General features: G+C 43.8%; 1 protein-coding gene across 3 annotated transcripts in view; it reads right to left on the bottom strand.

The window, feature by feature from the left end:
- The window catches only part of gak (cyclin G associated kinase), a 180,278-nt gene that overhangs the window by 98,753 nt on the left and 59,992 nt on the right, over nucleotides 1-21,533 (bottom strand). For all 3 annotated transcript variants that reach the window (XM_084329893.1, XM_084329894.1, XM_084329895.1), the window contains one exon: nucleotides 4,412-4,537. In XM_084329893.1, coding sequence (XP_084186019.1) covers nucleotides 4,412-4,537 — 126 coding nt within the window. The remainder of the gene's footprint in view (nucleotides 1-4,411; nucleotides 4,538-21,533) is intronic.

Below are 21,533 nucleotides of genomic sequence, written 5' to 3'. Positions count from 1 at the left end.
CTCCTCAGTGTTTGGTCTGTGCTCCTAAATCTGGTAGGCTCGGACCTCTTCATACAGTTGACCAAGCTCCTCAGATTTCACTGCATTTGGCAAGGACTTGGCTACGGTGTTGAATGCAAATTATGTATTGTGTATAGTTCAAATGTAGCAGGTGTAGTGGCCAGCGTTTCCGTTAGCCGGTAATTACCGGTATTTGACCGGCAAAATCTGTTGAAGTCCGACATATTTAATCTCTCCGGTCATAATGTCCGGTGAAAATAATTCCCTCTAAGCACAATTTGATTATTTGAATTGTATTAAAATAGGCTAAAATTAAATAGCCTATGCGATGAACGAAACAATCATTACATTTGTTTCATCGTTGCTTCACCAAGCAGGTCTGTCTATGACAACGATGTGTCAGCGCGAGCTTGCTGCTAGATTTACGAGAAGCATGGAGCTGCAGACCCACAGAACCCACCAGCCTTGCCGGCACAGTGCAGTACTCCAATTCAGCCATTGGCAATTCAGCTGTTGGGTGGGGGGCGCTGCTGAGCGGTCCCCCAACCGGACCTGAAAACACTGCTGTTCTGTGGGTCTGCAGCTCCATGCTTCTCGTAAATCTAGCAGCAAGCTCGCGCTGACACATCGTTGGCATTATTAGACAGACCTGCTTGGTGAAGCAACGATGAAACAAATGTAATGATTGTTTCGTTCATCGCATAGGCTATTTAATTTTTGCCTATTTTAATACAATTCAATTTTTTAATCAAATTGTGCTTAGAGGGAATTATTTTCACCGGACATTATGAGCAGCACCAAGTCGTTGGGAGGTGGAGATATACATCACGGCGCAAACCCACGATAATGTTGCCGTCTCTCTCTGCCAAATTTCTCAGTTCTTCGCTTGATATACCGTACTTTTCGCACTATAAGCCGCACCTGACTATAAGCCGCAGCAGCTAAATTGAATGATGTGTACATATATAAGCCGCACTGGACTATAAGCCGCAGGTGTTTTAATGTTTAATTACCATATGTAATTAGCATTGGGACACAATACTGTCGGAAAAATAACAAGAATTAACTCATTTACAAGTTGTATTAAGTTTAGCAAATAAAGGAACAGATAAATAACATTTCAATGCAGTCAAAAAAGCAATATTTAGATTTTTACATTTTCGGGTTTGGTCACGTCGAGTCACATATAAGCCGCACCGTTATATAAGCCGCAGGGTCGAAAAATGGGGGGAAAAGCCGCGGCTTATAGTCCGAAAAGTACGGTAATTAATACAAATGTCCAATATAACGGAATTCGTTAGCTCATAAAAATGTGATTATAACAGACTGCTGTTTATTAATGTCGGGCAGACTGCCCACCGACACCTCAAGTCGGCAGCAGTACGAAGTCTCAAGGGACTTATTTTATTTGGAATATATTAATGACTGTATATACGCAAAAGTAGCCTAGTTTTAAGTTAAAATATTATAAATGCCTTGAGGATGTCATTCTTTATATAGGCCCATCAATTGTTTTTAAGCTCAATAAACTCTGACCGAAATTTATCCCATTTGTCCGGTAGATTGAAATCTACCGGACACTCAGACCTGCAAAAAAAAATTCTAACGGAAACCCTGGTAGTGGCTCTGACTCCAGGAATGGATGATTTTGAGGCTGTAGCAGCAGGTGTAGTGGCTCTGACTCCAGGAGTGGATGATTTTGAGGCTGTAGCAGCAGGTGTAGTGGCTCTGACTCCAGGAGTGGAGGATTTTGAGGCTGTAGCAGGTGTAGTGGCTCTGACTCTGAGGCATAATGCAGGATATGTGTTTTCTGACATGCGTTTTCAGTATAGTTCAAATTCAGTATTGTATATAGTTCAAATTATGTATTGTGTATAGTTCAAATTATGTATAGTTCAAATTATGTATTGTGTATAGTTCAAATTGAGTATTATTGTATAGTTCAAATTATGTATTGTCTATAGTTCAAATGATGTATTGTGTATAGTTGAAATTATGTATTGTGTTTGTGTATAGTTGAAATTATGTATTGTGTATAGGGCAAATACAGTAAAACAATAGCATTTTAAAACTGTCCTGTAACATTTAGGACAATATATGGGGGATAAATGGGGGACCCTGATGTAAACAAGACAAACGTCTTTCTCTGGTCTGCATCCCCTTAACAAGTGTGTGTATTGAGCTGTACTGTATTGTAACCATTCTGCAATCTGTTAATACAATTTTCAATCAATCAATCAATCAAGCACTCGTGTTTTCTGACATGCGTTTCTACTACTGGATCTAGTGCCTGTTCATGGTCTATGTATGCTGAAGGTCGGTCAGACCAAGTTTAAAAGAATAAAAGCGATTAAATCTATTACTTGTGTCCTGTAACATTTATGTTTAAAGACAATGTAGCGTATATCAGCCTATGATTTATGGTAAAGTCTATTCCCGCGGGGATGAGTCATCTCCGTCAAAACAGCTCCTGACTGAACTTTTTTTTCAGGCAAAGTCATTCTTATTTTAACCTCCACTGTATATTTATATTTAATAGCGTTAGCTAAAAGGAAAGGACAACCCGTATCAGGGTCCAACAGCACTACAATTACATTTTCATATCATAACAACAGGCTGAGACTCACCGCCGCTAACCCTTCGATAAGCTTTGTGGTCCGGGCATAAATGTGTCCATGAATCCATTTAGTTAGATCTCATCCAACACTGTCTGAATGTATCTTGCGATTATTATACATTTCCGACAACGAACTATTAGCGCAATCCGGTCTCTCAAGTCGCTGCGTCCTGCCGATTGCTCGCCAATGACTATGCTTGGCGCGGCAGGAAAAAAAACACTTTTTCATGATATTTGACGCCTCTGATTGGCTCAGGTTAAAATCCGTCACGACTCCGAATCAAATGACGGAACTCCAAATCAAATTGACGGATATCCGTCTCAAGATGGAACGTTTTCATGCCTGTGTGGTGTTCCACAAGGAAGCATACTAGGACCGGTACTGTTCCTAATTTATGCAAATGACATGTCGTCAGCTTGTGACGACATGTCATTTGCACGAGTGACTGGTCTCTGTTACAGGTTGAAAAAACCCTCAGCTCAGAACTCAGCAGAATCTGCACCTGGCTCGCTGATAACAAACTATCATTACACCTGGGTAAAACAGAGTCCATTCTTTTCAGATCAAATAACAAACTCAGCAAGACCGACGGCTTCTCAGTTACAGTGGGTGACAATATTGTCACAAGGAAAGATGAAATTACATACCTAGGTTCCATCCTAGAGGCAAATCTTTCCTGTGACAAAATGGCATCCAATGAACTAGATTCTTGTACCGGATCTCCTCTCTGGTAAACAAGAATACCCTGAAGACTCTGGCAGGAGCACTCATTCAAGGGTACTATGACTATGCTTGCACCTCATGGTACCAAAGCACTTCAAAGGCGCTAAAAACATCACAAAACAAACTGGTAAGACTACTGCTTGACCTTACTCCTAGAACCCACCTCACCCCTGCCCACTTTGACTACCTAGGATGGCTTAGAGTAGACGACAGAGTACAGCAACTTGCAATGGGCCTGGTCTACAAGATACACTACACGACTAAGGTACCCATGTACATGTCAAAATACTTCCCAAATACCACGACTACAGAGGGAGCTCCACAAATCATGTTAAACCCAGATTGGGCTCAAACAAGGGACTAAACACGTTTAGCAATTATGCCACCTCAATGTGAAACGCCCTACCCAAAGCTGTAAAGGAATGTGAATCACTACCCACTTTCAAAACCACTCTCAAAGAGCACCTACGGGAGACTGCAATTCGAAACTGGCCCCTGTAAATGTCCAAACCCAACCCCCTCCAATGTACAGTAAATGTCCTAACCCAATAATACACAAGACCCTCTTCTTGGGACCAAGTAAGGTTTCGTCGATATTCCAATGTACAGTCCCCCCCCCCCACCCAACCACCTCCAATGTACAGTTTCCCATCACCCACCCACCCCACCTACCCAACCTCCTCCAATGTACAGTTTCTACGTTTTAGACACTTTTTTGTATCACAAACAGTACTGTATTTGTAAATCTGGTATGTCATAAATGTATAGATGTAGCAGTACTGTCTATCTGTATGTCATGTATGTCATATATGTTATGATGAATTGAAAAAGGGGGACCCTGATGTAAACAAGACGAAAGACTTTCTCTGGTCTGCATCCCCTTAACAATTGTGTATTGAGCTGCACTGTACCCATTCTGCAATCTGTTAATAAAATGTTCAATCAATCAATCAATAATGAAAGAGGTCTGTCCATTCACTACTATGCTAACTGTTATGAAGGAGTGGTCTGTCCATTCACTACTATGCTAACTGTTATGAAGGAGTGGTCTGTCCATTCCATGTGTGTACCTCATCCTCCACCATAGACCTCTTCTGAGCAGACCAGCTGTAGTCAGGATAGTGGACCAGTGTGGTGGAACTGCCAAAGTCACACAGCTTAATGGTTCCCTGGCTACTGATCAGCAAGTTCTCAATCTGAAACACAATCAATACACAAGCAATACAATATCATGGCTGCACGATTTGGTGAAAGACAAAATATTGGACAATATTGCGATTGCGATTATAATAAATAAATGGTGTCATGAGTCTAATTACTTAAAAAAAAGTGACCAGACATCCCAGAATGTCTTATTTCATAATACAAAGTTTGCGAATGGACGTTTGTATTAAACCAAATTGTATGCAGTGATAGACGGTCTTTCCCAGTGGAACATAAGTTGCTTAACGTTACACAGGTTGAGCTACGCTTAGCTTGCTAACGTTAGATAGCAGTGTTGAGGAGTCAATAAGGTATCAACAATAAATACAAATCATAAAATGATATGATAATGTATTTTTTCCTTGCAGCAATAACATTTGATTAGAATAGACCATTTTGAATGAAAAAGCACTGACATTTGGATTACAAAAAAAACCAAATACATAAAATAAAAAATATTGTGTCGCGATATCATATTTTGAACACATCGCCCAGCCCTATCCTGGTGGGGAAACACTGACATTACAAGCTCAATACCCAATATTATCACAAGGGATTTCCATAAAATTACAGTGATATCATTCAGAGAGAACTTTAAACCCCTGGACTGACTGCACTAGAGCCTTTAAATGCCAGTGCTAACTGGGCTTTTAGCCCTTTGATAACTAACGCTAACTAAACTAACTAACGTTTCAGACAGGCCCATTCTAAAGTAGACTAACCCTAACTAACTATACCCCTGGATAATCTGGCACTGCTCTGGCCCATTGCAACATCTCCCCCAGGCAGCCCAGCGGTAAAGATGCCCCTGCAGGATGAAATACACTAATAAGGAGATCTATTAACACATTCAAGGCCACTGGGGCCAGTCTAACCTCACTCTATGAGGCCAGCTTCTCATAACAAGGTTTCACTCTGCGTGAGGTTGTTTGTAGAGCTACATCTATATTTTATATTATTGCTATGTCATTGTCAATTGACAGTATAAACCTTCCCTTCAATATGCCATAAAGAATATTTTTTTTCATCAATACGTTCCCATTTTATAGCATCGTGAATATGAACATTATATCGGATTGGTCTAGGGTAATTCCTGCAAAGCTAGTTATAGGGCACTAAGCTAATAACGTTAAATCGATGTTTCGGCCCTACACAAGCTAGAGTTAAAAATCTAAATGCATATGATCGGTATCATGGTCCACCATGAATGCATGAAAAGGGGGGGGGGGGGGGGGCGGGGGAAGTTGTTTCTGATTATTGATTACCAATAACGGCATTCGTTATTACAACAACATACGCTGATCGGGGGGTTGGCTATGAGAACAAGGCCCGATCAAGCTGAAATCGATGTCAAATCGCTCTTACCTGTGGCCGGTTGGATTCCAAAAATAATTTCCCAGTTATTGATCGCCATCTGGTAGATCGATATGATCATTGGCTGATGCTATATTCCTTTACTGCATACTGAATTCGGCGTCGCAATAAGTATTCCAGGCGATCGGTTGAAGCAATAGCTTCAGGGTAACAGTAAAGTTAACCCGGAATGAAAAAAAAGTGACACCCGTCTGCAACAAGGATTACTCCATTCTCAAGACAGCGCCTACCAGGATCTGGCCGGTACTGCACTTTTCCGAATCCCAAAGGCATTTTCCAGCCAATATACAGCTCTGTGACATTGAGTAGGATATTAAAATGGAATAAAAGCAAAAACAAGTCAATAACGTATATATATGTGGTTGGCTTCCAGAGGTCGGATCCCCAGGAAAGTGTTAACACTTTGAGTGCCGTTCATGAGAATTCTCATTTCTGGGCCCCAACCGTTCAGTGCCATAAACGCAGATTCTCATTTCTGGGTCGTTTTTCCCCCTTTTTTTTTAATACCCTATTCAATCTCAGGGAGCTGTGTGTTGCCTGAAAAATGCATACTGGGAATCCGAAGGTGCAGTACCGGCCGCATCCTACCAGGCGGCGGTATTGAGCACCATTTCTAACATTGTATCCTGGGCTGTAGGATGGCCCGAGGTCTCTGGTTTCATTTTTCCTTCTCGGGCGAGGCGAACAGTTTAACGGTTACATTGAACCCCGTCAAATATGCCGGATCCATATGTTATGGTCGATTATGCCATCGAGCAAATGGACATTGGATCTACCAGATGGCGATCAAGAAATTGGAATATTCTTTTTGGATTACTCCCGGCCGAAGGTAAGGGCGATTTGACATCAATTCTAGCTTGATCCTGCAATATCTTTAAATTTTTATTTAAACTTAAATTTTTTATTAACATTTATAGACAAACAACACTTACACAATACCTACAATGACATCAACATGGGCCCCTTGAATTCGGCCGCACTCAGCCTCCCAGAGAGGGACCCCCCCCCCCCTCCCGCCATCCACCCCCAGAACAGAGCTCGCCCACATCCCAGGGCCGTCTCACGCTGGGCAGAGTACTCAGCGACACGGGTACCTTGAATTTGATTGGGCCAGGCCCAGTAGAGGGGCACCCCACCCCACGGCCGACGACCCCACAACATCCAAGACCCCACTCTCCCGGGCCAGACCGCGGAAACTATGGTCCCCCTCCCCCAACACCCCCCCCCCCATTAAGCCCATAGGAGCCCCCCATATCTCAGGCCGATGTGCGCGCCGCCGGGCCCCTAGCGACACGGGTCCCTTGAATCGATTGGGCCAGGTCCAGTAGAGAAGAGGATAGGGGACTCCCCCCCAACCGAGCCAAGCCCGCTATTTCCCATGCCACCGAGAGCCCCACCCCACGCCCACCGACCCCCCAACCAGGGTTTCCGTTAGCCGGTAATTACCGGTATTTGACCGGCAAAATCTGTTGAAGTCCGAATATTTAAATCTCTCCGGTCATAATGTCCGGTGAAAATAATTCCCTCTAAGCACAATTTGATTATTTGAATTGTATTAAAATAGGCTAAAATTAAATAGCCTATGCGATGAACGAAACAATCATTACATTTGTTTCATTGATGCTTCACCAAGCAGGTCTAATAATGACAACGATGTTGTCAGCGGAAGCTTGGTGCTGGATTTGCGAGAGCATGCAGCTGCAGAGCCGCAGAACCCACAGAGCTGTGCCCGCACAGTGCAGTACTCCAATTCAGCCATTGGCAATTCAGCTGTTGGGTGGGGGGCGCTGCTGAGCGGTCCCCAGACCGGACCTGAAAACACAGCTGGCTCTGCGGCTCTGCAGCTGCATGCTCTCGCAAATCCAGCACTGAAGTCGTTGGGAGGTGGAGATAGTCATCACGCAAACCCACGATAATGTTGCCGTCTCTCTCTGCCAAATTTCTCAGTTCTTCGCTTGATATAATTAATACAAATGTCCAATATAACGGAATTCGTTAGCTCATAAAAATGTGATTATAACAGACTGCTGTTTATTAATGTCGGGCAGACTGCCCACCGACACCTCAAGTCGGCAGCAGCACGAAGTCTCGAGGGACTTATTTTATTTGGAATATATTAATGACTGTATACGCAAAAGTAGCCTAGTTTTAAGTTAAAATATTATAAATGCCTTGAGGATGTCATTCTTTATATAGCCTGCCTATCAATTGTTTTTAAGCTCAATAAACTCTGACCGGAATTGATCCCATTTGTCCGGTAGATTGAAATCTACCGGACACTGAGACCGGCAACAATTTTTTCTAACGGAAACCCTGTCCCCAACACACAGAACCCCGCCGGGCAAAGCCCAGCCGGTCTGATCCCCCTGAGAGAAACCCCTCCCTCCTGCCCTCCTCCCAGAGAAACAGAGCACCCCCATATCCTGGTCCACCATGCGCGGAGCCGAGCACCCAGAGCTCCCAACCGCCCCCGCCCGACCCCCGAGAACCCCAAGCCCAGGCCTGCAGTAGGCCAAAGCACCACGCTTCAATGATCCCGCGACCCCAAGCCTGGTGCCCCCCCGGCCCGGTGACCAGCCCGCCCAGGCCACGGCGTCTGAGGGCCCCAGGAAACCCCACCCCCCCCCCCATACCAATCCCACAGCGTGCAAGGCCCCCCCCTCCCCCGGGTCGATCCGCCGGAACGATGGCCCCTCCCCTCGACACCCCCCCCCCCCCCCCCCCCCACTGAACCCAGCCTGCCCACCTCTGTACCTCCAGTCACCGACATCACTCATATATTTATGAAAACACAATAACACAATAAGAAAAAATGAAGTGAACATAAATGGTTATATGGTTAGCACTCTTTCCCCGATTGGCGGTTTGGGGGGGGGGGATCAGCCCTCCCACTGGAGAAGCCCCCCCCCCCAGAGACGGCAATACCCCCCAAAGGAGATTCTCCAAGCCTCTCTTCATGTCCAACTTTTTGAATTCTTGTCCTTCATATTTGTCAATGTGCACATTTAAAGCAACTGCTATTTTAACATAACTCGGAAGAAAATAATATAAAAGCAGACTAAAGACAATTGGCACTTCCCAGGTAATTCTTTTTAACCCCGTTTAACCCCCGTTTGGCGGGTTGGAGGGGCAAGGCTCTCCTGGAGGGCCCCTCCTATAACGACGTAGATATCCCCAATGGGGATTCTCCAATGTCCCTATTATTGTCCAACATTTTATTTGAATTTTTATCTTTCATATGTTAGTACATTTCCAGAGCTCCCGGTCCGGTCTCCGAATGTGATTCCCCATGTTCGCCGGCCCGGGCAACCTCCGCACCTGCATCTCGTGTGCGGATGGTCCGGCCCACCTCGGTGCCCGAGTCCTGGTCGGTCCGGTTGTATCCAGCCTCTCCCCGTCCCTCCCCTGGGGGCCGTCCGTTTCACCTCTCCCGAACCAGCTTGTATCACTTGCTGCGTCATATTCATCGTGTTAATTTCCATGTTAGCTTGCAGCTCCTTCTCCAGCCAGGCCTCGCTGCGGTCCAACACCACGTTAGCTTGTATCCCTTGCTGCGTCGTATTCCTTGTGTTAACTTCCATGTTAGCTTGCAGCTCCTTCTCCAGCCAGGCCTCGCTGCGGTCCAACGCGACGTTAGCTTGTATCCCTTGCTGCGTCATATTCACCGTGTTTTTAACTTCCATGTTAGCTTGCAGCTCCTTCTCCAGCCAGGCCTCGCTGCGGTCCAACACCACGTTAGCTTGTATCACTTGCTGCGTCATATTCCTTGTGTTAACTTCCATGTTAGCTTGCAGCTCCTTCTCCAGCCAGGCCTCGCTGCGGTCCAACGCCACGTTAGCTTGTATCCAGGGCACGAAATTAGAGCCTGCCACCCGCCATTGGCGGGCAGATTTTAGGTTTGGCAAGTGAGACAGAGGTCTGTCCGCCATGTGGTGGGTAACCAAATAGTCATGTGAAAACCGATCGAAAAACATGATCCAATTCTTAGCGGAGTTCTCACTCGCTGACTTCTGTCTCAGACACACAGACCTGCAGCGCACTCCTCCTCCTGCCCCTCCCAAACCCGTGTAAACACAGAGGCTCCTATTGCATCGGGCAGTCTGCTGACTGCTCTAGTCTAGTGGGACCTCCGTGAGCTAACGTTAGCTACCGTTACAAAATGACCCAGTCAACTATTCACTTTTAGTTTAATACATGAGGCATTGTCTAACGTTATCTAGCCGGCTAGCTACTGTTAGCTCCTGATATCAACAAATGCTCCAGCAATAGTCTAGTAGTGCATGATACCTCCGTTGGCTAGGTAGGTAGCTCACGTTAGCTCACGTTAGCTCACTACGAAATGTCCCAGTAAACTAAATAGTTCACTGAGGCGTTGTCTTAACGTTATCTAGCCGGCTAGCAGTAGCTACAGATAGCTCCTGATATCAATGTCTTATAACATTGATTCGATGCGTATTCGAGCCCCTGGCTTCCATCGCATGAGAGCATGCTGAATGTGATTTGACCAAAGCAGAGTATAGGGTCCAGCTGCAGCGCCGGAAAATCCTTGCTGGAGCTGGAGGCTACTCGAGTATACACACACAGTGGAGCTGTTTGCAGATAGCGAGCATTTTGACTTGTTGCGTGGTGGCGATGTCTCGCAGATAATACAACTACAAGTATTATTTTTTTTTTTAAACTTTTGGCCATTCCCCTGGCTCTTTTATGTGTTTATCACATTTATACTGGTCAAGGATGACCGACAGAAACAGGCTGAAAGGGTTCAGGGTTCAGGAAGACACTCTGGGAAAGGCACGGCTGCAGTCGGGATTCGAACTCGCTAAGCCCCAGATCCGTGACGAGCACGGTTGTCCACGGCGCTGAAATAGCGCTCGCGGTACGTGGTGAGCTACTGGAGCTCCCAACTACAAGTATTATTATATAATATATATATATATATATATTTTTTTTTTAAACTTACATTTTTATTAAACATTTATAGACAAACAACACGACATATACAATAACCTCAACAACACTATTAAACAGACATAAATAATAAAGAAAAAATGTAATACCCAAAAGACGAAAAATAAAAAATACTGACTTAAGCAAATAAACATAAAACAGTTGTCATACCTTAAACAAAAATAAAATTAGAAAACATTAAGTGTGTGACATGGGTTCAGAGACCCTCTTTGAACCTCTTTCCTCCTTTACCCTTCGCCCTCTTGTGGTGTATTTGGTTCTTCCTCTGTGATGTCGTTTTCGTTCCCCTTGTAATCCTCCCACTTTCCCCATCTTTCTCCAAATTTCTCTTCCTGTAACCTCAGCATGTGTGTTATCCTCTCCATATCCTGTATCTCTTCCACTATTCCTACCCATTGTGCTATTGTCGGTGGGTCTTCCTTGTACCACAGTCTCGTTATTGCTTTTCTGGCCGCTATCAACATTATCTTTATTAAATATTTGTCCCCCCCTTGTATTCCCTCGTGTGTCAGGTCCCCTAAGTAAAGCACCAGTCCTGTTTGTGGTAACCCGTATCCTAATATTCTGATCATTGCCTCCCCTATCTCCTCCCAATACCCCTTCAGCTTCTGACATCCCCAGAATATGTGCGTGTGATTTGCCCCCTCCTTCCCACACATCCTCCAGCATGCTCTTTGTGTTGGTGCATATTTTCCCTTCAGCTCTGGGGTTATAAAGAATCTGATTATGTTTTTCGATCCAAACTCTTTCCATATCCTCGATCCTGTTGTTGAATGTTGCACCTCGCATATGTTCCCCCATTCCTTCCCGGTTATTTCTATCTCTAGCTCTCTCTCCCATTTCTCCCTTATAGCCCGGTATATTGCTGATATTACTCTTCCTTGCCCCCCTTCGTATGCCCATACTATCATCTTTATTATTCCATTCTGTTCTTTGTCTTTGGCCCCCCTTATTTTTTGTTGTAGTAGTCTCTAACCTGTAGATATCTGAAGTGGTCCCTGTTTTCTAGTCCAAATTTCTCCTTTAATTTTTGTAGTGTCTGCATTTCCCCCTTCTCTATCATTTTGCATATCGCTGTTGCCCCCCCCCCCCCCCCTCTCCCACCTTCTGAATCCATGGTCTAACCTCCCTGGTTTGAATCTCTTGTCATGTGCTACCCATCTCAGAACCCCTGACTGCTTCTCCAATTTGTGTTTTTACTACTCTGTTCCATATGGTCAAGGTGCATTTGGTGATTGGATCTAATAGTCCCTCTTTTTCTTTAAATAGTTCCCCATCTCCCACCAGAGCTTGTACCTTGTATCCCTCCCCTTCTTTTTCAATGTCTTTCCATCTTGCCTCATATCTGTCGTTACACCAGCACGTCACTGCTCTCAGTTGTGCTGCATAGTAATAATCTTGTAGGCTGGGTACTGCCATCCCTCCCTCTTCCTTTGGTAGTTGTAGTGTTTTATATCTGACCCGTGGTCTTCTCCCCGCCCATATGAACCTCGATATCAGTCTGTCCCACTCCCTGAATTGATTCTGTGGTATTTGTATCGGTATTGACTGGAATAGGTACAGTAACCTTGATAGTATGTTCATTTTAATGACCGCTATTCTTGAATTGAAGTCCAAGGGCATTACTGTCCATCTCTCTAAGTCTCTCTTGATGTTCTGATTTATCTGTGTATAGTTCGCCTCAAACAGTTTCTCCACCCCTCTCGTGATGTTCACCCCTAAGTATTTAATCTTGTCCATGTCCCATCTTATCCTGTACTGTTCCCTAATTTCCGTCGTTGGGGTATAGTTCCATGCTAAGGTCTGTGTCTTTGTCACGTTTAGTTTGTATCCTGAGTAGTGGCCATATTCCTTCAGTAGATCCATCAGTGCCGGGAAGCTCTTGTCTGGTTGCCTCATGTATACTATCACGTCGTCCGCAAATAGGCCTAGTTTATATTCCGTTCCCTTTATCCTTACTCCCTTAATGTCCTCGGTCTGTCTGATCAGTTGTGCCAGTGGTTCTATGAAAACGGCGAAGAGCGTTGGTGAGAGACAACATCCCTGTCTGGTAGCCCTCTCTAATCCGATTCTATCCGTCAAGCTGCCATTCACCTTAACCCTCGCTGTCGGTTCTTGATATAGCGCCTTGATCATCTTCATCGCCCTCCCGTTCAGTCCGAACCTCATCAATGTTTTATATAAAAATGTCCAGCTCACACTGTCGAATGCTTTTTCTGCATCTAGGCTAATCAGTACCGCGCTACCACCTTGTTTTTGTATCTCCTCTACTATGTGTAATGTCTTTCTCACGTTGTCCTGTGTCTGTCTCCCTTTAATAAATCCAGTTTGATCTTTATCTATAATGTCTGGCATAAACGTCTCAAATCTCTTTGATATTATCGATGTATACATCTTGTAATCCACGTTGAGTATGGACACAGGTCTGAAACTACTACATAATTCTCTATCCTTCCCTACCTTCGGTATCGTGGTGATTATGGCTTCCTTCCACGAGGGGGGCATTTTTCCCTCTTCCATCGTGTGTCTGAACGCCACCCCTAACATGGGTGCTAATTCCGTTCTAAATGTCTTGTAGAATTCCGATGGGAATCCGTCGCTCCCCAGAGACTTGTTGTTTTTAGCTCTACTAATTGCCTCTTCCAGTTCTCGTTCCGTAATTATTTTATTTAATTCTTCATTCTGTTCTTTCCCTATCGATGGTAACTCTAGCTTCTCCAGATATGCTTCTATTTCCTCTTCTCCCGCTGCTTTTGGCTGTGTGTATAGTTTCTCATAGTATTCTCTAAATGTCCTCTCTATTTCAGCTGGGTCTCTCAATATTTCATTAGTCTTTATATCCCTTATTGTGTGCATCGTGTTCAACTTCTGTTGCGTCCTTAATTCTCCTAGCCAACAATCTGGTCGCTTTTGGTCCCCCTTCATAGTAAGTTTGTTTCATGAACCTCGCTTTCTTTTCTATTTCCGTCAATAATTCCCTATTTATCCTGGCCTTTACTTCTTTGATTTCTCCGAGCGTTTCCTGTTCTTTTGATATCTGGTGTCTCCCCTCTAGCTTCTTCAGCTTCCCTATCAGATTGTGATATGTCTCCGTTCTGGCCTTCTTCAGCATTGCTGTCTTCTCCATCAATTTCCCCCTCATCACCACCTTCAGTGTGTCCCATAGAATGTTCGGATCTACCGCCCCGTTGTCATTTTCTTCCTTATACCTGGCTATCTCCTCCTTGATCTGACTCACCACCCCCTTGTTATTTAATATTCCTACATTTAGTCTCCAGATCGTGTTCCTCAGTCTCCCTTCTAGATCTACTGTCAGATATATGGCACTGTGATCCGATATGTCCGCTACTCCTATTCTGCTCTCCCGTACCCTGTAACTGTCCCCCGTCGTCATCAAAAAGTAGTCTATTCTCGCATATGTCACGTGCGGGTGTGAGTAATGTGTGTATTCCCTGTCCATGGCATGCATCCCCCTCCAAACATCTGTAATTCCCATTTCCGTCATCTGAATATTCATATATCTACTGATTGGTGCCCGTCCTTTTCTAGTACTCGTGGTGTCTAGGTCGTGATTCAGTACTACATTAAAATCTCCCGCGCATACCAATATCCCTTCTAGTTCCATCACTATCATATCAAAAATGGTCTCATATAAATCCCTCTCACTCTCTGGGGGTGCATAAACATTCACTAACGTAATCATTTGACCCTCCATTTTTCCCTTCACCAGAACAAACCTTCCCTCCTTGTCTCTTACTTCCTTGATCAATTCAAATTTGACTGTTTTTGATTAACGTGATTACTCCTCTCCTCAGGTTCCGTTTAAAGGAACTATAGTATGCATTTTCATATCCAAATCTCTTCAGTTTCTCATGATCCTGTGCTACCAAATGTGTCTCCTGCAGAAAAATCACTTCCATCTCACTTTTTTTACACTTCAACATCACTTTGCCCCTCTTTATCGTATTATTCATTCCATTAACGTTTAACGACATAATTTTTATACCTTTAACCATTGTCATCTTTCTTCTTCTTTCGTCTGTCAGTCCCCCCCATGTCACATTCATTCCCCCCTCCGGTTGTAGCCTCCGCTCTCTTCACCGAATACATATAATGATTAACATAAATAAAAAACATAAACTTTACATAAAGTGCTCCCAAGGCGTTCGGGGGGTCCCTGTGTCCCCCCCTGTCACCTGCTGGTGGGTGAGGAGTAATTGCTCTCCTAGTGAGAGGACTCCTCCAGACAGCTTGGGGGTTTGAAACCTTTACCCCCAACCGCTCGTCATATTTGTCTAGCTTTCTTACTGTTTTTATTGCTGTCGAGCTCCTGGTCAAAAGCGCTCTGTCCTTCATTCTGATCAAAGACCCCCATTTCCTAGGTCCCTCTCAATGTGGCTCATATGTTCCAATGTCCCTCCTTCCTCCCAAACCCGTGTGTGGTGTCTTCTGTGTACCCCTTTTTACTTTCTTTTCCTCCTCTCTATTTTCTATGTGATGTCCATTTATCCCCTTAATCCCTTCCAATTCTCCACTTGCACAATCTGAAAGTAGGCACTTCCGGCTGACTTCCGGTTGCCAATGGTACTTCCTGTCCCATCCAAATACATTGGTTTTAGCTACTTTTCTCCCCTTATTTAAACAACTTTGTCGTCACAGAGAGGCAATGAAACGTTTGTATTATTATAGTATAGAATGTATTTAATAAGCAAACGTTTGTCAGCAGGGTTTTTGGGCTGTATTTCATGTAAAAACGTTTACTGTTAGTTTCCTTGCTCAGCCAGCATTAGCTAACAGAAGCTAGTGGTTAAACAGGCCGGATTAGCTTTGAGCTAACTATCTTTCCCGACCCATGTATTCATTCCATTCTAAACATAACGTTAGTTTACAAAACATGACCCGTCTATATAACGTTGAGGAACAAATTATATAGACGGGTAATGTTTTGAACAACTAACGTTACGTTTAGAATGGAATGCATCGGCAAAGATCGTTAGCTCAAAGCTATTCAAGTTTCAAGTTTTCAAGTTTCTTTAATAGTTGTCATACAGAAGTACAGAATACTTTCATACAAAATGCTTCTTACTGTTACGCTCCAGAGACTGTGCTAGACAAGATAGTATCAAATAACATAGTATAGCATGTAGTTTAGAAGAAGAAAATGAGGTCACAGTGTTCGGTATAGACATATGTACAATGTTCTGAGTTACCATATAATATACAATACTATGCAGTGTACTAATGTACAGTACTATATAGTGCAAAGCAGAAATGGGATGAGGTACAATTTAGGTGCAATTTACAGTAAGGTGTACGAGTTGTAGTGCAATCCTTCATCAATAAATATAAAGTGTGGGGAGTGGGTGCTACAGTGTGTTTGTTTAAAGTGGGTGTGTGCTATAAAGTGTGTGGAGTGGGTGCTACAGTGTGTTTGTTTAAAGTGAGTGTGTGCGTGTGGATGTGTGTGCTATGTGCGTTTGGTGGTTGTTGTTGTGTAGGGGGGATCTATGGTGGTTGTTGTTGTGTAGTGTTCATTCATTGTTCGTTTAGCAGCCTGATGGCCTGGGGATAGAAGCTTCTTCTGAGTCTTTCTGTGCTCGCCTTGAGACTCCGGTATCGCTTGCCTGACCGCAGCAGTTCAAAGAGGCAGTTGTTCGGGTGACTGGAGTCTTTAATGATTCTCTTAGCCTTGCCCTTGCAACGCTTGTTGTAAATGTTCTGGAGGGTGGGGAGCCCCCCTCCAATTGTGCGTTCGGCTGAACGTGTCACTCTTTGTAGTCTGCTTCGGTCTTGTGCAGTGCTATTCCCAAACCAGGAGGTGATGTTGCCGGTCAAGATGCTCTCTATTGTACATGAGTAGAAGTTCTTAAGGATCTTCTGACTGACTTGGAACTTCCTATTCCGGCCCGTTTATCAACTTCCTGTCGTTTAGAAATATGATTTTATAGTGAAAATCATTACCAAAACGTCCGGAAAAACCTCACGGGAGCATTATACACTGTCATACAAATGTACAAATGCTATAAGGTGGCAAGAAATGCACTATAAACAATACTTTGGGTCGGGAAAGATAGTTAGCTCAAAGCTAATCCGGAAGGGCAGCTAACAGTAGCTATAATAATTATAATGCAGGACCATTGTTCTTTGTAGGATCGCAGATGCGATTCATCTCTGCGATTAACCCATCCCGTCGTCCTCCCCCCCAAGGGCAGCTGGGAGCAGACCGGCGTCGGCGAGGGCCGCGCCAGGGGACCAATCCAAGTGCTCCTGCCCGTCTTCGTCAAGGACGCCACAGCGTTAGCGATCTGTTGTTGTGCATGTTTTTCCATTGGGTTTATCTTATCGGGGGGGAAACCCTTGCGAACACGGGGAGAACATGCAAGCTACTGTCTAACTGTGATGCATTCGACAGACAGACCGGCCCAGGCAGTTCAGCGTCGCGGAGCATTTAGCCTGCTGGCTACCTAGCTCCACTCGGGAGCTCCAGCAGCTTGTCGATGTGCCAATAGCCTCAGCAACCTAACGTTAGCTGGCTCCAGCAGATCGAGCCAGCTAACGTTAGCTTGCTGAGGCTATTAGCACATCGACAAGCTGCTGGAGCTCCCGATGCTGGTTGAAGTGGAGCTAGGTAGCCAGCAGCTAACGGTAGCTGGCTCCAGCAGCTTGTCGATCTGCTGGAGCCAGCTAACGTTAGGTTGCTGAGGCTATTAGCACAGGGCTGTACGCTAAGCTTTTTCACTAGGGGCACACTTGCCCCTAAATGAGAAATTTAGGGGCAAATAATATTTTTTAGGGGCAAATTTTTAAATAACTATTTTACCATTATAGTAGGGCTGGGCGATATGGCCTCTAAATGATATTGCGATATTTTTGGGCCATATCACGATACACAATATATATCGCAATATTTTGACATTTCCTAAAGCACTTAAAAATGCTTGATTTAACCCTTTGATGCATACAGTCACGCCAATATGATGATTATAATAAGTCCCTGCAACATATGTTTGCATTATTAAACCATGAAGATGCTTTAAAAAATAATTTAATGAAAATGTACTAAGAGTAGTCTACTGACACACTAATAAAAAAAATTATTTACATCTAAGACTATTTATATAAAAACTCTTGGGTGCCCTTTTTTTGCACAGTACTGTGTTTTCTATCCACTTTAGCCAAACACACACACACATATATATATATATATATATATATATATATATATATATATATACTACTGTGAGAAAATAATAATTACACACAAAGGGATAATGGCTTATAGCAGACTTAATGATTTTAGAATATTTCAGATAATGAAATTAAATGTTTATCATCAACTATCCAGTTAGTATTTATACTGTCTGTAACGTTTGGCTACTTTAAATCATTGAATGTAGAGAGAGAGCGAGAGAGAGAGAGGGGGCGAGAACGCACAAGAGAGCCAGCCCCCCCCCCCCCCCCCCCGGGTTTTGTTCTAGGTTCGCGTTTTGATCGTCTAAGCTGCCGTAGGTGATGACGTCACACTCGAATGTAAACAGGAAGAGTCTAACACGGAGATGGAAAGTCACAGTGGTCGATGATATACAGAAACGAATAACTAATAAATATGAAGTTATGTTTAAACTTCTGTTGTCAAGCGTTGTCACTTGTCAATATAACCCACCCCCTTTCCTCACTTTTCCACCGTCCCTGCTTCACTCGGGACCACCAGCTAACGTTAGCCCATTGCTCGTGTCAATTAAATTGCATGTTATTAAATGTCCGCGCTGGTCTGTCTAATGAAATTACAACCGCAACATTATGTCGCCTGTACAGCCCTGGTTGTAGGCTAATGTTAGTGTAGTGAAATGCGAATGAAGGGGTGAAATCACTATTCGCAAGCTTGCGAGTAGATATAATTTTTCATTCGCACCGGCCAAATTAGGGGGCAATTTGCGACGATCTCGTCGCAGCGTACAGGCCTGTAGCACATCGACAAGCTGCTGGAGCTCCCGAGTGGAGCTAGGTAGCCAGCAGGCTAAATGCTCCGCGACGCTGAACTGCCTGGGCCGGTCTGTCTGTCGAATGCATCACAGTTAGACAGTAGCTACTGTTAGCTGCCCTTCCAGATTAGCTTTGAGCTAACTATCTTTCCCGACCCAAAGTATTGTTTATAGTGCATTTCTTGCCACCTTATAGCATTTGTACATTTGTATGACAGTCTATAATGCTCCCGTGAGGTTTTTCCGGACGTTTTGGTAATGATTTTCACTATAAAATCATATTTCTAAATGACAGGAAGTTGATAAACGGGCCGGAATAGCTTTGAGCTAACGATCTTTGCCGATGCATTCCATTCTAAACGTAACGTTAGTTGTTCAAAACATTACCCGTCTATATAATTTGTTCCTCAACGTTATATAGACGGGTCATGTTTTGTAAACTAACGTTATGTTTAGAATGGAATGAATACATGGGTCGGGAAAGATAGTTAGCTCAAAGCTAATCCGGAAGGGCAGCTAACAGTAGCTACTGTCTAACTGTGATGCATTTTCTGTTTGCAGTCCAATGTTCACCAAAACACACACCCACACACTTATAATTTGTTCCTCAACGTTATATAGACAGGTCATGTTTTGTAAACTAACGTTATGTTTAGAATGGAATGAATACATGGGTCGGGAAAGATAGTTAGCTCAAAGCTAATCCGGCCTGTTTAACCACTAGCTTCCGTTAGCTAATGCTGGCTGAGCAAGGAAACTAACAGTAAACGTTTTTACATGAAATACAGCCCAAAAACCCTGCTGACAAACGTTTGCTTATTAAATACATTCTATACTATAATAATACAAACGTTTCATTGCCTCTCTGTGACGACAAAGTTGTTTAAATAAGGGGAGAAAAGTAGCTAAAACCAATGTATTTGGATGGGACAGGAAGTACCATTGGCAACCGGAAGTCAGCCGGAAGTGCCTACTTTCAGATTGTGCAAGTGGAGAACTGTGTTACTCGCAGCGTGCGTCTATGTACTTGTTTCAATATGTTCTGTGTTCCGTCTATCATACCTAATTATATTTCCATTTATTTCCTCCATCTGCATGTGTATTATGTGTCCATGTATACGTTATGTTCGTTCCTATATCCTGCCTCTACCTGGGAATGTGTGTTTATGTATATGTTATTTCAGTTTCTATATTTTGTCTCTATTTGGATAGTTTTTTCAATCTCTTGTGCGTGTACTCATCCGTTCGTCTCCTCCCTAGGACCGCTACTATTCCTAATTTATGCAAATGACATGTCGTCAGCTTGTGACTGCAACTTGTTCCTGTTTGCGGAGGACTCAGCCCTGCTGGTCTCTGACAAGAACAAGTTACAGGTTGAAAAAGCCCTCAGCTCGGAACTAGGCAAAATCTGCATATGGCTCGCCGACAACAAACTATCATTACACATGGGCAAAACAGAGTCCATTCTCTTCGGTTCAAATAACAAACTCAGCAAGACCGACGGCTTCTCGGTTACAGTGGGTGACAATATTATCACAAGGAAAGAAGATAGGTCTACCTGGGTTCCATCCTAGAGGCTAATCTTTCCTGTGACAAAATGGCATCCAATGTAATAAAAAAAGTCAACCAACGAACGCGATTCTTGTACCGGATCTCCTCTCTGGTAAACAAGAATACCCTGAAGACTCTAGCAGGAGCACTCATTCAAGGGTACTACGACTATGCTTGCACCTCATGGTACCAAAGCACCTCAAAGGCACTAAAAAACAAATTACAAACATCTCAAAACAAGCTAGTCAGACTACTACTTGACCTGACTCCTAGAACCCACCTCACCCCTGCCCACTTTGACAACCTAGGATGGCTTAGAGTAGACGACAGAGTACAGCAACTTGCAATGGGCCTGGTCTACAAGATACACTACGCGACCAAGGTACCCATGTACATGTCAAAATACTTCCCAAAGGTCAGTGAATACCACGATCACAACACCAGAGGGAGCTCCACAAATCATGTAAAACCCAGATTCGGCTCAAACAAGGGACTAAACACGTTTCGCAATTATGCCACATCAATGTGGAACGCCCTGCCTAAAGCTGTAAAGAAATGTGAATCACTACCCACCTTCAAAAACACTCAAAAAACACCTACGTGAGACTGCAATTCGAAACTGGCCCCTACAAATGTCCTAACCTAGTTGTACAGTAAATGACCAAGTAAGGCTTTGTCAATATTCCAATGTACAGTACAGTGTAAAATGTGTGTGTGTCCCCTTCCCAACCACCCCCCCCCCCACCTCCAATGTACAGCCCTCACCCAACCCCACCCCACCCAACCAACCTCCTCCAATGTACAGTTTCTATGCCAAATGTATATACACTCCTTTTCTGGACACTTTTGTATCACAAACAGTACTGTATTTGCAAATCTGATATGTCATAAATGTATAGATGTAGCAGTACTGTCTATCTGTATGTCATGTATGTCATATATGTTATGATGAATTGAAAATGGGGGACCCTGATGTAAACAAGACGAAAGTCTTTCTCTGGTCTGCATCCCCTTAACAATTGTATGTATTGAGCTGTACTGTACTGTACCCATTCTGCAATCTGTTAATAAACTTTTCAATCAATCAATCAATCCCGCCTCCTCTCCTCTCCTT

The sequence above is a fragment of the Notolepis coatsorum genome, assembly GCF_963971535.1.
Source record: "Notolepis coatsorum genome assembly, chromosome: 1".
NCBI lineage: Eukaryota > Metazoa > Chordata > Actinopteri > Aulopiformes > Paralepididae > Notolepis > Notolepis coatsorum.
Note: the sequence above shows the minus strand (reverse complement) of the source record. Positions and strands in the feature narration are given on the sequence as shown.